The sequence below is a fragment of the Stegostoma tigrinum genome, chromosome 38 (assembly GCF_030684315.1).
Source record: "Stegostoma tigrinum isolate sSteTig4 chromosome 38, sSteTig4.hap1, whole genome shotgun sequence".
In the NCBI taxonomy this organism is placed as follows: domain Eukaryota; kingdom Metazoa; phylum Chordata; class Chondrichthyes; order Orectolobiformes; family Stegostomatidae; genus Stegostoma; species Stegostoma tigrinum.
Genome location: NC_081391.1, coordinates 25,043,250 through 25,056,934, shown reverse-complemented (window position 1 = coordinate 25,056,934; position 13,685 = coordinate 25,043,250). Strand labels below are relative to the sequence as shown.

The 13,685-nt window shown below is 44.5% G+C and overlaps 1 protein-coding gene across 3 annotated transcripts in view; it reads right to left on the bottom strand.

Annotated features, from left to right (window-relative positions):
• Positions 1–6,038: 6,038 nt before the first annotated feature.
• The window catches only part of LOC125447163 (neuronal pentraxin-2-like), a 74,284-nt gene continuing 66,637 nt past the window's right edge, over positions 6,039–13,685 (bottom strand). For all 3 annotated transcript variants that reach the window (XM_048521350.1, XM_048521345.2, XM_048521346.2), the window contains 3 exons: positions 11,526–11,770; positions 10,073–10,252; positions 6,039–9,102 (listed from right to left, as the gene is read on the bottom strand). In XM_048521350.1, the coding sequence (XP_048377307.1) occupies positions 8,869–9,102; positions 10,073–10,252; positions 11,526–11,770 (659 nt within the window). In that variant the 3' untranslated portion in view covers positions 6,039–8,868. The remainder of the gene's footprint in view (positions 9,103–10,072; positions 10,253–11,525; positions 11,771–13,685) is intronic.

The window sequence follows — 13,685 nt, the reverse complement described above, 5'->3', positions numbered from 1 at the left end:
TCAGTACAGGCAGTGGCTTGGACTTTGTGATCAAGTCTCTGGTACATACGGGACAGCTTTTGGATGGGGAGGTGAATGGCTCGCCATTGAACCAGAGCTGACACAGGCTACCTTCGGAGTTACATTTCTTCCTTGTGTTTTGCAGCCAAAGTGGAGACTACACTGAAGCCCTGATGTGGCCAGAATATGGCTTCCTTCAAATTGTGTATGAGGAGCCAAACATCAAGGACACAGCATAGAAACCAGGGTTTATACCAACCAGTAGCCTAAGGTGAGTGACCTTACTGGGTCAAGATGTGAACATAATGAATTTTAATTCCAGTTGACAAAAGACTGGGAATTGTAAAAACCACAAATGCACGGCCATTACCTCCCGCAGTGTGGCAAGAGATTTCAATACAGTGCTATTGTAGCATCCTCGTGTTTCTTGGACAGCACCTTCCAAACCTACAATCTCTATAATCTGAAAGGATAAGGGTAGCCGATGCATGGGATTACCACCATCTGCAAATTCCCCTCCAATCCATATAGCATTCTTGCAACAATATCTGGTTAGAAATATAGGCTTGATTGAAAAATAAGCATGATTAATCAGGTGGTGCAACATAGGTTTTAAAAACATTTTACGATTCATGTAGGAGTTAACCATGAAACTCCATCCTCGTTAGCGAGAAAAGGGTATAACTAGAAAGAGACGTGGAGACATCACGCAGATGCTATTAAATAAATGAATGTTCAGCACAAAGAACAACAACATAAACAACAGTTTACTCACTGAAAAAGGAGCCTGGAAAGACACATAGCAACATTACACTTAGGCATCAATGTAAAATGTCGACTACAGAAGAAATACCGAAAAAAAATCCAATTGATCAGAGAGGTAAAGATCCTCATTGTGTAATTACTGTCAGAAACCAGGGTAAGATAATACTCAAAAGTCAGAGAAATGAAATATTGTGACTGATAAATGTTTAACGAAGGATTCTTTTAAGATTGAAAGATTAGGGAGAAAGAAAAATGAATTTCTGGAGATGAAAATGAAGCTTCTTTACTAATAAACATTCAACAAAGGATTATTTTAAGGTTGAAGGAATAAGGGTGCGTTGAAAGGAATGTGAAAAATCACAAATCAATTAACTCGATAATAGCTCACAACTTCAGCAAGGAATCTTCATTAATAATTTAAGAATAATGTTACAAATGGTACATTATCACAGCAGATGGGAGGAACCTATACAGGGGTTGACATCTATATTTGCAAAGCCGGAGGAGTCAACATAATATAAAAACAAAACCCTTTTACTGAAATTTCAGCAGTATTACAAGCCCACAGATAATAGGTTTCTAACAGTATTATCTCCCACCAAAGACGATTCTCACTTGCCTTGGGCTTTAAGTTAAAACTCTACTTCAAGTCTTGATGGAGATTCTATTCTTAGATATTCTTACATGTTCTTAGATATTTTTAAATGGTTATAAATAACATCAAACTGGATTCTATTGAATTGGCATTACATTTTTCAATAGTTTTTGACACAGCAGTATACTTGTTTACTTAAAGTGTATTAAAGTCATACAGACATAGAAGCATACAGCATGGATACAGATCCTCCAATCCAACTTGTCCATGCTGACCAGATATCCTAAATTAATCTAGTCCCACTTGCCAGCATTTGGCCCATATCCCTCTAAACCCTTCCTATTCATATAGCCATCCAGATGCCTTTTAAATGTTATTGTACCAGCCTCCACCACTTCCTCTGGAAGCTCATTCCATACACACACCACCCTCTGCATGAAAAAGGTTGCCCCTCAGGCCCCTTTTAAATCATTCCCTTCTCACATTAAACCTATGCCCTCCAGTTTTGGATTCCCCTACCCTGGGGAAAAAGACCTTGGCTATTCACCCTGACCATGCCCCTCATGATTTTATAAACCTCTATATGTTCACTCCTCAGCCTCCGACGCTCCAGGGGAAATAGCCCCAGCCTATTCAGCCTCTCACAGTAGCTCAAACCTGCTGTAATCATGGCAACATCCTCGTAAATCTTTTCTGAACCCTTTCTAGTTTCACAACATTCTTCCTATAGCAGGGAGACCGGGATTGAACGCAATATTCCAGAAGTGGCCCGAACCAATGTTCTGAACAGCCGCAACATGACCTCCGAACTCCTATACTCAAAGCACTGACCAATAAAGACATGTATGCCGAATGCCTTCTTCATTATCCTATCTACTTGAGACTCCACTTTCAAGGAACTATGAACCTGCACACCAAGGTCTCTTTGTGCAGAAACACTCCCCAGGACCTTACCATTAAGTGTATATATCTACCCTGACTTGCCTTTCCAAAATGCAGCACCTCACAATTATCTAAATTAACTCCATCTGCCATTCCTCAGCGCATCGGCCTCTTGTTAATTCCTGTTAAAACAATTTTAAAATTAGTGAATCATTTCATTTATCAGTGGTGCTGGCTCAAAGGGCCGAATGGCCTACTCCTGCGCTGATTGTCTATTGTCTATTGTCTATTAAATGATCTGTTACAACTAAAATGAATACCTGAATTTAAAATGTCTTTAATCTGGCTATTTGGAGGATGGTAACTTTCCTCACAAACTGAAAATCCTGAAGCCTTTGTGAAATCGACTAGCTGGAATTCAGCAAGCAGAAGTTATCAGAGAAATTTGTCACCAGTTATTGTGGTGAGGTGACAGCTGGAATATTGTGTGCAGACCTGGTCACCACATTACAGAAAGGAGATAATAGCTCTGAAGAGAGTGCAGAGATTCACTAGAATGTTGTCAGGGCTGGAGAGTTGTTGCGAACAAATTGAAGCTGGAGAGGTTGGGGTCATTTTGCTTGGAACAGAGAAGGCTGAGGGGCTGACATGATTGAAGTACACAAAATTGTGAGGGTCAGGGATAAAGTAGACAGGAGGAACCAGTTCCCCTTGGGCAAGAAGAGATCAAAGACCAGGGTTACAGATTCAAGCTGAGACCCAGGGTTACAGATTTAGGGCAAGGCCAGGGTTACAGATTCAAGCTGAGACCCAGGGTTACAGATTTAGGGCAAGGCCAGGGTTACAGATTCAAGCTGAGACCCAGGGTTACAGATTTAGGGCAAGGCCAGGGTTACAGATTCAAGCTGAGACCCAGGGTTACAGATTCAAGCTGAGACCCAGGGTTACAGATTTAGGGCAAGGCCAGGGTTACAGATTCAAGCAGAGACCCAAGGTTACGGGCAAGGCCAGGGTTACAGATTCAAGCTGAGACCCAGGGCTACAGATTTAGGGCAAGGCCAGGGTTACAGATTCAAGCTAAGCAGCCGAAGGATTAGAGGGAGCCTGAGAAAAAACTTTTTTACACCGAAGTTAGTGGGTGTCTGGAATTCGCTGCCTGAGTTGGTGATGGAGGCAGAGACCCTAAACTCTTTAAAAAGTTCCTGCACCTGCACCTTGAGTCCTGTAGGCTGCAGGGCGATGGGCCACGTGCAGAAAGATGGCATTAGAAACGGCATCTAGCTGTCTTTCAGCCAGCATGGATAAGAGATTTGAATGGCCCCCTTTGTGTGCTGGGTCGTTTTTATGGTTCTAAAACTCTGGATCTATGTGAGGTCTAAAACAGGAGTTAAACACTATTACAAAGTGTGGAGCTGGATGAACACAGCAGGCCAAGCAGCATCTCAAGAGCACAAAAGCTGACGTTTCGGGCCTAGACCCTTCACAGGCTTCAAAATGTCCCCTCTCCCCACTGCATCCCAAAACCAGCCCAGCCTGTCTCTGCCTCCCTAATCTGTTGTTCCTCTCACCCATCCCTTCCTCCCACCTCAAGCCGCACCTCCATTTCCTACCTACTAACCTCATCCCGCCTCCTTGACCTATCCGTCTTCCCTGGACTGACCTATCGCCTCCCTACCTCCCCACCTATACTCTCTCCACCTATCTTCTTTTCTCTCCATCTTCAGTCCGCCTCCCCCTCTCTCCCTATTTATTCCAGAACCCTCTCCCCATTCCCCTCTCTGATGAAGGGTCTAGGCCCGAAACGTCAGATTTTGTGCTCCTGAGATGCTGCTTGGCCTGCTGTGTTCATCCAGCTCCACACTTTGTTATCTTGGATTCTCCAGCATCTGCACTTCCCATTATCACAGTTAAACACTATAAGTCACGTCATAATGACTTCAGAAAAAAAAAGAGAATACAGGCATGGACTATTTTCTGAACAGTGAGAAAATTCGTAAAGCAGAAGTACAAAGGGATCTGGGAGCATTGGTGCAGGATTCTCTAAAAGTTAACTTGCAAGTAGAGTCCGTGATTAAGAAAGCGAATGTAATGCCTTATAGGATTAAAGGCAGGATTCTCGGCAGTGTGGAGGAACAGCAGGATCTTGGTGTTCAAGTGCATAGCTCCCTCAAAGTTGCCACCCAAGTGGATAAGGTTGTTAATAACGCATATGGTATTTTGGCTTTCATTAACAGGGGGATCAAGTTTAAGAGCCGTGAGGTTATGCTGCAGCTCTACAAAACCCTGGTGAGACCACACTTGGAATATTGTGTCCAGTTCTGATCGCCCTATTATAGGAAAGATGTGGAGGCTTTGGAGAGGGTGCAAAGGAGGTTTACCAGGATGCTGCCTGGACTGGAGGGCTTGTCTTACTAGGAAATGTTGACTGAGCTCGGACTCTTCTCTCTGGAGAGAAGGAGGAAGAGAGGTGACCTGATTGAGGTGTACAAGGTAATGAGAGGCATGGATAGAGTCGATAGCCAGAGACTTTTCCCCAGGGCAGGATTGACTGCCATGAGGGGTCATAGTTTTAAGGTGTTAGGAGGAAGGTATAGAGGAGACGTCAGAGGGAGGTTCTTCACCCAGAGAGTTGTGAGCGCATGGAATAGTTTACCAGTGGTAGTCGTGGAAGCGGAGTCATTAGTGACATTTAAGTGACTGCTGGACGTGCACATGGACAGCAGTCAATTGAGGGGAATGTAGGTTAGGTTATTTTATTTTTGGATTAGGATTATTCCACGGCACAACATTGTGGGCCGAAGCGCCTGTACTGTGCTGTACTTTTCTATATTCTATGTTCTATGTAATGTTGCTTTTTATCTCAAGAGGGTTGGAATATAAATGCAGCGATGTGCTTCTGAGGCTTTATAAAGCTCTAGTTATGTCCCATTTAGAATACTGTGTCCAATTTTGGGCCCCACGCCTCAGGAAGGACCTACTGGCGCTGGAGTGTGTCCAGCGGAGATTCACATGGATGATCCTTGGAATGGTTGGTTTAACGTACCATGAACGGCTGTGGATCCTGGGATTGTATTCATTAGAGTTTAGAAGGTTGAGGGGAGATCTAATAGAAACTTACAAGATAATGTATGGTTTAGAAGGGGTGGACACTGGGCAGTTGTTTCCATTAGGCGGGGAGACTAGGACCCATGGGCACAGCCTTAAAATTAGAGGGGGTCAATTTAAAACGGAAATGAGACGACATTTCTTCAGCCAGAGAGTGGTGGGCTTGTGGAATTCATTGCCATGGAGTGCAGTGGAGGCCGGGGCGTTAAATGTCTTCAAGGCAGATATCGACAAATTCTTGATGTCAAAAGGAATCAAGGGCTACAGGGAGAGTGCAGGGAAGTGGAGTTGAAATGCCCATCAGCCATGATTTAAATGGTGGAGTGGACTCAATGGGCCGAGTGGCCTTACTTCCATTCCTATGTCTTATGGTCTTCTGGTCTTATGGGCTTGTAACTGTATGGCTGTGTCAGTGCGTGACGTCTTGGAGAGCCTTCCTAAGAGCACTGTGCTGGGCCCACACTACAGGGAATGCAGAGTTTCAAGAAGAAGATTTTCCCACTGTCTCAAGGAGCATTTGGAAGTGGACAACCAACATCAACCTTGTCAGTCACACCCTACTTCCATGTCTACGTAAAAGAAACATCTCTCACCTCTTGGGCAATAATGTACATTAACATTTGGAGGATTTTTGTTGGAAGCTGGACAACAGAGATATCAGGGATTTGCAAACAAACATGACACATTGCTGTTGTATCTTCAGCTCATTTAATGATTCGGGATGTAACAGAATAGATAATAAAACACCACAAATCACCTCACAGTATTAAAAGATTTGAACAATTTATCATGTAAAAAGGCATCGACAGATCACCAACATTCAGCATCTGGTACTGAGAAACATGAATAAGTGACTCAATTCTCACACCCTGAGCAGAATTGAGTGCACTGAGTATGAGTTTCCTTGCAATGATCATGTCACAATCAATGATCCACAGATGAGCACATGCTGACATGACACATTCACTGGTATTGCATTCAACAGAAAAATGCTGGAAACTCACACATTGTGTCATTTACAAGCATCAGGCTACAAACTACTACCAGTGAGTTTGGCAAACAGACAGTTGCTTGACATCTTCCTCCCTAACCCGTTATCAGCCTCTTGAATTGGCAGAGTGACATCAAACCAGGATCACCATCTCTAGAGGATTGCCTGGGCTCTCCCACCATTGTAGGTCCACCTCCAGAACACTGACTGCAGGAGGCACTCAGCTGAGAAATCAGAGAGTCACCTTAATACCAATGAGAACTTTGTTTGAAACACTTGTTTGTTGGAACAATGTTGGAGATGAGAGGAGAGAACAGCAGTTCAAATGATCAAATCTCCAGGTGTAAACCCAATCAGAGGAGCAAGCCTGCAGTACCTGGTGATTGTATCCATGTTGAATTAGTGTCTCTAAGGGTCAAGCTGTGGTTCATGGTCAGCATCATACATCGTATGGCTCTTATACTGAGAGACTGGAGAAGTTGGGCCTGTTTATTTCAGAAAAGAGAAAACTAAGAGGAGATCTGAAGGACGTTTTCAAAATCATCAGGGATCTGGGCAGAGTGGACGGGGAGAAACCATTCCTGTTCAGAGGAGGATCAAGAACCAAAGGCGGCAATTTCAAAATGATTTCTGTAAAAAACAAATGCAAAGTAAGAAATAACACAGTGTGGAGCTGGAGGAACACAGCAGTGATTCTTAACAGTGGGAATGTGCGTTGATGGTCAGTGTGTGTGGCACAGCCAATGGGCAGGCATTAATCATTAGGGTTCACTGTGGAACTGCTTTCTGACACCAGTTACCAGCAGAACAGCTCAGCCTTTATGAGCTGGAAGCTGAATGATAGACACTAGGACACTTCAAGGACGATACAGGCAGAGGTAAGTAGATTGTTATTAGACAAGAGGCTGAAACGTTGTCGGGGATCGGGGGTGGGGGGAGAGAATGTGGATTTTGAAACTGCAAACAGATCTGCCATGATCATATTGAATAACGGGGCAAGCTCGAGGGGCTGAGTGGCCTCCTTCTGCTCCTGATTTTTATGTTTGCACTAACTCTCCTGGGTTGTGATGCCACTTCAGCCAGTTCATGAGGCAGATAATCGATCGTGGGGATCAAGTCTCTGAACAAGACGTCTGTGTAGCTGCTCCACCACACCTCACAGCTCTTCAAACCAAACATGACTTAAACATTTGCAACTGTTAAAACTTTGGCAACAGTTGTGACATCAGCAAAAATAAAGGCCACAGAAAACAAGCCGGTGATAAATCGCAGTGATAGTGACCACCTCCTCCATCCTAATCTCAGTCTATCCCCATATCTGTACAGAGATGGGTCCTGGCTGGTTGCCACAGCTTACATATACCCCTGTTTTATTGGAATAAAAACTGAACTTGCTGGAAAACTTGTCAGATCTAGCAGCAACAGTTCCAAAGAACAGCTTAATCAGACTCAAAATGTTAACTTTGTTTTTCCCCACACATATGCTGCCAAGATTTGCTGAGTTTCTCCAGTTCTTTTGGTTTTTATTTCAGGTCTCCAGAACCTGAAGTATTTTATCATTTTTCCACCTGTTTTGTTGGCCCCAGCTGGAGTCTTAGGTCAGCAATATTCCACAGTGTTGGCCATTTAACATCAACGTTTGAAACGACAGAACAATTTCCTGAAACATTGGGTACCAAAGGGGACAGAGTGAAGTGCACACAGTGAGGGCTGGAGATTAACTTTGGCTATTGAGGGGAACTTTCTGCAGGAGCAGGGATCTCTCACTCCGGGATCAGTACAGAATCTATCAGAGGATTGACAACAAGGCTTGGGAGTACCAGAAGTGAGTGAGTCCTGGGCTGGTCAGAGGCCCCAGCTACACCAGAAAAAGGGCGAAAACAGAAAGGTCAACTGTGCAGGATCACGAGATTGGCGAAAGGGGCAGAAGCAGGGAGATTCCACCTGGCTGTGAATTACTGACAAACCACAAATAGAAAATTTCCTTATAACGAAAAAGACCTGGTGAAAGGATCAGGGAATGACCTGATTCAGAGAGTGAGAGTCACATCTGGCATCTGGATACCCTGGGGAAATCTCATCCATTATCACTTCCCCAAACCGAAAGAGCCATACGGGAGCTAGCTCTACTGCTATCTACACGGGAATGGTCTAACAGCTGCACTGGCACCCACAAAGGCTCATTTTCAGATCAAATACTCAGAACATTCACCCTGAGCCCAAGGAGGGAAATCATACATGTACAAACATGATCAGGAAAGTGCCAATGTCTCTGGGCTTTGGGTTGAGCTTCCTGGGATATTGGCCATTTCATTCTTAATCTTGCCAAATTAGGGTTTTTTTTAAAACAGAATTTCCGTTAGCACTGAACAATGATTCCACAGCCACTCAGCGACTAATTCAGCCCCCAGGGTCACTGGCTGCTCTGTCCCCTGTAGGTGCCTGTTGCAAATTGAAGGAATGACAAAGATTGTAGAAAGCTGGCTTGGTCCATGTCTGGCTCAGTGAAGTGCAGGCCAGGGACCAACTGTTAATCCTGCTCTGAGTCTTTATTCACGTCGCACCTCTGGAAAGGCCACTTTGTGGCCCCCCCAAACAGCTCGGTGCTGCTGCCCTCCCATGAGATGATGTTGCCCACGGTACTGGTGGAGCAGTTGGCAATGTTCTGGATCTCCATCGGAGTCAGAATCCGGTCCCATATGTTGAATTCTGCCAACTCGCCAACAAAAGCTTGTGTCGCATCGAAACTTCCCCCGGCTACATCCTGCAAATCAGAACAAAAATGCATTCATTTCAACATCTTGACCAGTTTGACATGGAATATAGACACAGAGCGTGGGATAGTTAGTTGGAGCAGTGTAACACAGGGCAGTGGGGCTTTCACCAACAGCACTGCAGGCTTCCAGGTGTGGATCAGTCTACAGCCAAGAAAAGGACTTTGCTTATCACATAACATCAAGAGAAACAGCAGGCCATTCAGCCCCTTCACAGTCCAGTAATTAGATTAGCTGTACAAAATGTCTTACTTTTGGAATGCACTAGTTCACACACCGACAGAAAGGGTGGAGGGGGTGGGGAGAGAGAGGAAAGCGGGGGACAAGGTGATGGGTGTGTGGAAAGGGAAGTTATTAGGAGACGGGAGGGGATTGGAAAGAGGATGGGAGGTAAGGGAGGGTGACATGAAGAGACGAAAAGGAGGTATGGGAGGAAGGGGTGAGAAGGGGAGGAGGAAGTAGGCAGAAGGAAGTAGAGTAGGGGTAAGGAACTGCAGGGAATGGAAGAGTTGCTGAGTGTCACTGTTATTTTGGTAGTTTTGAGGATTTATTGTTTATACCAATGACTATGTTGAGCCTCTCTATGTAAAATGTTGGTGGTCTGTAGTTAGCTAATTTAGCTGTATTCTTCTAATATTAAAACGTCACTAGGTGGTAACAATGATCAGTACATGATGTTGGTTATTGGAGAAGAGGCAAGCTGGGATTGACTGATTTATTAATGTCTGGGTGCTCATAATCTCAGTTGAAGTTTGCAAATCTCAGTCCTGCTGTAAGTGGCTGAGATTTTCCATTCACAGTTGTGACGCTGATCAAACCGAGCCACTGTGCAGGTCAGAAGAGAGTCAACAACAGGCAATAATGTGGAAAACTGGAGATATCATGTGAGTCATCCAAAACCTGTCACTCTACCATTGACACTGTTGGTGCTGGGGTATTGAAGAGCCCCCTGGTACCCACCTGCTCCTGGCCAAGAACTAAAGTCCCGCCAGGTTTGATCGGATGCCAAGGAGCCAGATTATTCCCCGATCCTTGCCACTTGCCATCTTCGTACACCTCCCACACACCATCCCTGGTTGTCCAAGTAATGCACACATGATGCCATTCTCCATCTTTAATCTCCAACGGGAGGCGTGTCACCTACAAACACAACAATTATTGTACCCTTCTTTGCTCAAGTGCAGAAATTGTCCCAGTAAACTAAAATCTCCCCATAGAGGTCCCCTTCTACACTTCGCGTGTTTAGTAACTTTAGGGGTAGTCAAAGCACCTGCTTCTATATTTTTTCCATGACCAGTTTTCCCAGAACAGGTTGCCAGAGACCAAAATGTGAGGAATGCCTGAGGATATCTGACCAGGAATTTCTTCCATTCTCACTGCCTGGTTTTTGATGGTTACAGGTTGGATCTCAAACTGTTTGACCACATTGTGAATGCAACTTCCTTGGTCATTTAATCCTGGAGCGGGACTGGAACCTGGCTCAGAGGCAAGGATATTACCCACTTCATTTACAAAACCTCCTGAATGAACTGGAGAAACAAAACGTCCCTTTCTGCTTGGACACTTTACAGCCTTTAGAACTCAATATTGAATTCCACAACTACAGAGCCTAACTTTGGTCCTCTACTTTCCTTACATGCTCCCACCCTCACCCAGCAGTTTCCTGTTTGGCTCTTGCTGGCTTTGCTCCCAGGAAAGTGGATCCATCTTTTCTTTTTCATCCATTCGTTTACACCCATTTTACATCTCTATCTTTCCTTCACCTTCATTGATGCTCTTTTATGTTTTGCTTTGGACAGCCCCACAATATGCACCACTTGCTCTTCCTCCCCCACTGTCCCTCACAGTAGAGAAGCTATCACATTCCAGCCCTTTCCAGTTCTGAGTAAGAGTCACATTAGATTGACAATGTTAATTCTGTTTCTCCATAAATGCTGCTAGCTTTACCAGCACTCTTTGGTTTTATTTCATATCTTCAACATCCATAGTGTCCTGCTTTTATAATTCCTACAAAACATCGATATCCTCAATAAACATGAACACCCCAATGTATAGCGATCGCTTCATAAACAATACCCCTCCAACAGATGGAAGCCTCTTCAACACACTACAATCTCGCCAATGAGTAGCCATCACCCCAATAAATATATATCAATATCCCCAACAGTCAGAAATCTAAACGTGATTTTCTTGAGGTAGATGAAGTAGGACAGATCACACGGTTTAATTCACTTGTAATTATCGTGTGATATTGTGAAAACTTAATTTCAGGAGCATTATTCATTGTTTGCTTCTCCCTGGTCAGTCAACAAAGTTCAGATCAATTGTACCTGAGCAGTGGTTCAGTTCAGACTGTCTGCCAACTACAGCTTTTAATTAATTAACTCAATTACCAAGGAAATTTAACACTTACCTTGTCATTGATCAGCAGCTCAATGGGATTCTTGTCCCACTCAAGTAAAACCAGTTCATTTGCTTGTCCAGGAACTGCGTATGAGAACGGGGTTCCAATTCCCACAGTGTCCTTAGATTTCAGCCATAGGCAAACGGTCAGTGCGTACAGCTCTGGCAGGCTTTGCTTCATTCGCGCATACATGTAGTTCGTTCTCACTGGGAACGAGATTTTGTAGCCTTCTTGCAATTTATACACGGCAGTTTCTGTTGTGAAGATTTAACATGGAATACTTTAAGCCTCTGAGATCACTTGCCCTGTTTCCATGCTCTATGTCTCTATGGCTCTAACTTTAAGAATAGATCATTTAAGACTGAGATGAGGAGGCATTTCTTTACCCAAAGAAGGCTTTATAAGATTCACATGGATGATCCTTGGAATGGTAGGTTTAGCATATGATGAACGGCTAAGGATCCTGGGATTGTACTCATTAGAGTTTAGAAGGTTGAGGGGAGATCTAATACAAGATAATGTATGGTTTAGAAGGGGTGGATGCTAGGAAGTTGTTTCCGTTAGGCGGGGAGACTAGGACCTGTGGGCACAGCCTTAAAATTAGAGGGGGTAAATTTAAAACTGAAATGAGGAGACATTTCTTCAGCCAGAGAGTGGTGGGCTTGTGGAATTCATTGCCGCAGATTGCAGTGGAGGCCGGGACGTTGGATGCCTTCAAGGCAGAGATCGACAAATTCTTGATGTCAAAAGGAATCAAGGGCTATGGGGAGAGTGCAGGGAAGTGGAGGTGAAATGCCCATCAGCCATGATTTAAATGGCGGAGTATACTGGATGGGCCGAATGGCCTTACTTCCACTCCTATGTCTTATGGTCTTATGGTCTTATGGGGGAGCCTGTGGATTCTCTGTCACAGAAAGCAGTTGAGGCCAATACACTGAAGGTTTTCAATAATGAGTTTGATTTCATTCTTAGGCTAAAGACATCAAAGGATATGGGGGAGGAATCAGGAACAGGAAGTTAGATGATTGGCCATGATCATATCGAATGGTGGAGCAGCCTTGAAGGGCTGAATGGCCTCCTCCTGCCCCTATTTTCTATGTTTCTAAGAGCAATGGCTTGTACCTAGTTTCTTGGCCAATCTCTCAATCAGCCTCTGTAAAACAGATTATTTGGTGCTTTTCACATCACTGTTTGGGAGAATTTACTGTATGTTTTCCACTCTCATTGTGTGCCACACAATTCCAGGATTAGGGCAGCATGTTTCCTGACTATAATTCTCCAAAACTTTCAATCTCGGCGGAGGAAGCACAGTTTTAATATTACTCATTACTACAGTATTACTTATTGACTGGGCTTCGGATATAAGCCTATCACAAACAACTGGATTGTTGCTGGGCCTGCTGTGTTCATCCAGCCTCACATTGTATTATCTTGGATTCTCCAGCATCTGCAGTTCCCATTATCTCTGATACTATTTTAACCTCACTGCGAAGCCTCTTCCAGGGATGCCTAACCTGAAGAAGTTACCCTCCTCCCTCCGGACCAACCTCAGGGAATCTCTCTCCCACTGCAACTCTCTTGTAATCTCTTCGGCCTTGAAACTGCTCGACCATGTCCGTCTTCCCTGGACTGACCTATCCCCTCCCTACCTCCCCACCTATACTCTCCTCTCCACCTATCTTCTTTTCTCTCCATCTTCGGTCCGCCTCCCCCTCTCTCCCTATTTATTCCAGTTCCCTCTCCCCATCCCCCTCTCTGATGAAGGGTCTAGGCCCGAAACGTCAGCTTTTGTGCTCCCGAGATGCTGCTGGGCCTGCTGTGTTCATCCAGCCTCACACTTTGTTATCAACTGGATTGTTTTCCCACTTATATGCTGTAGATAACATTGACTCCCCACTCAACCCTGTCTCTATAATCTCCTCCAACCCGATCCCTGGAACCTCTTCCGCCCTGCCTCCATAACCTCCTCTGACCCCATCTCTATAACCTCCTCTAATCCCATCTCTATAACCTCCTCCAACCCTGTGACCCTCCAAGATTTCTGAACACCAGCATTCCCGGCCAGTTGTAAATAGCTCCATGTCTGTGGTCATGTCTTTGCCTGCCTGTGGTCCCTAAGCTCTGGAATTCTCTCCTGGAAAATCTCTAACTTCCAATCAATGCTGGGTA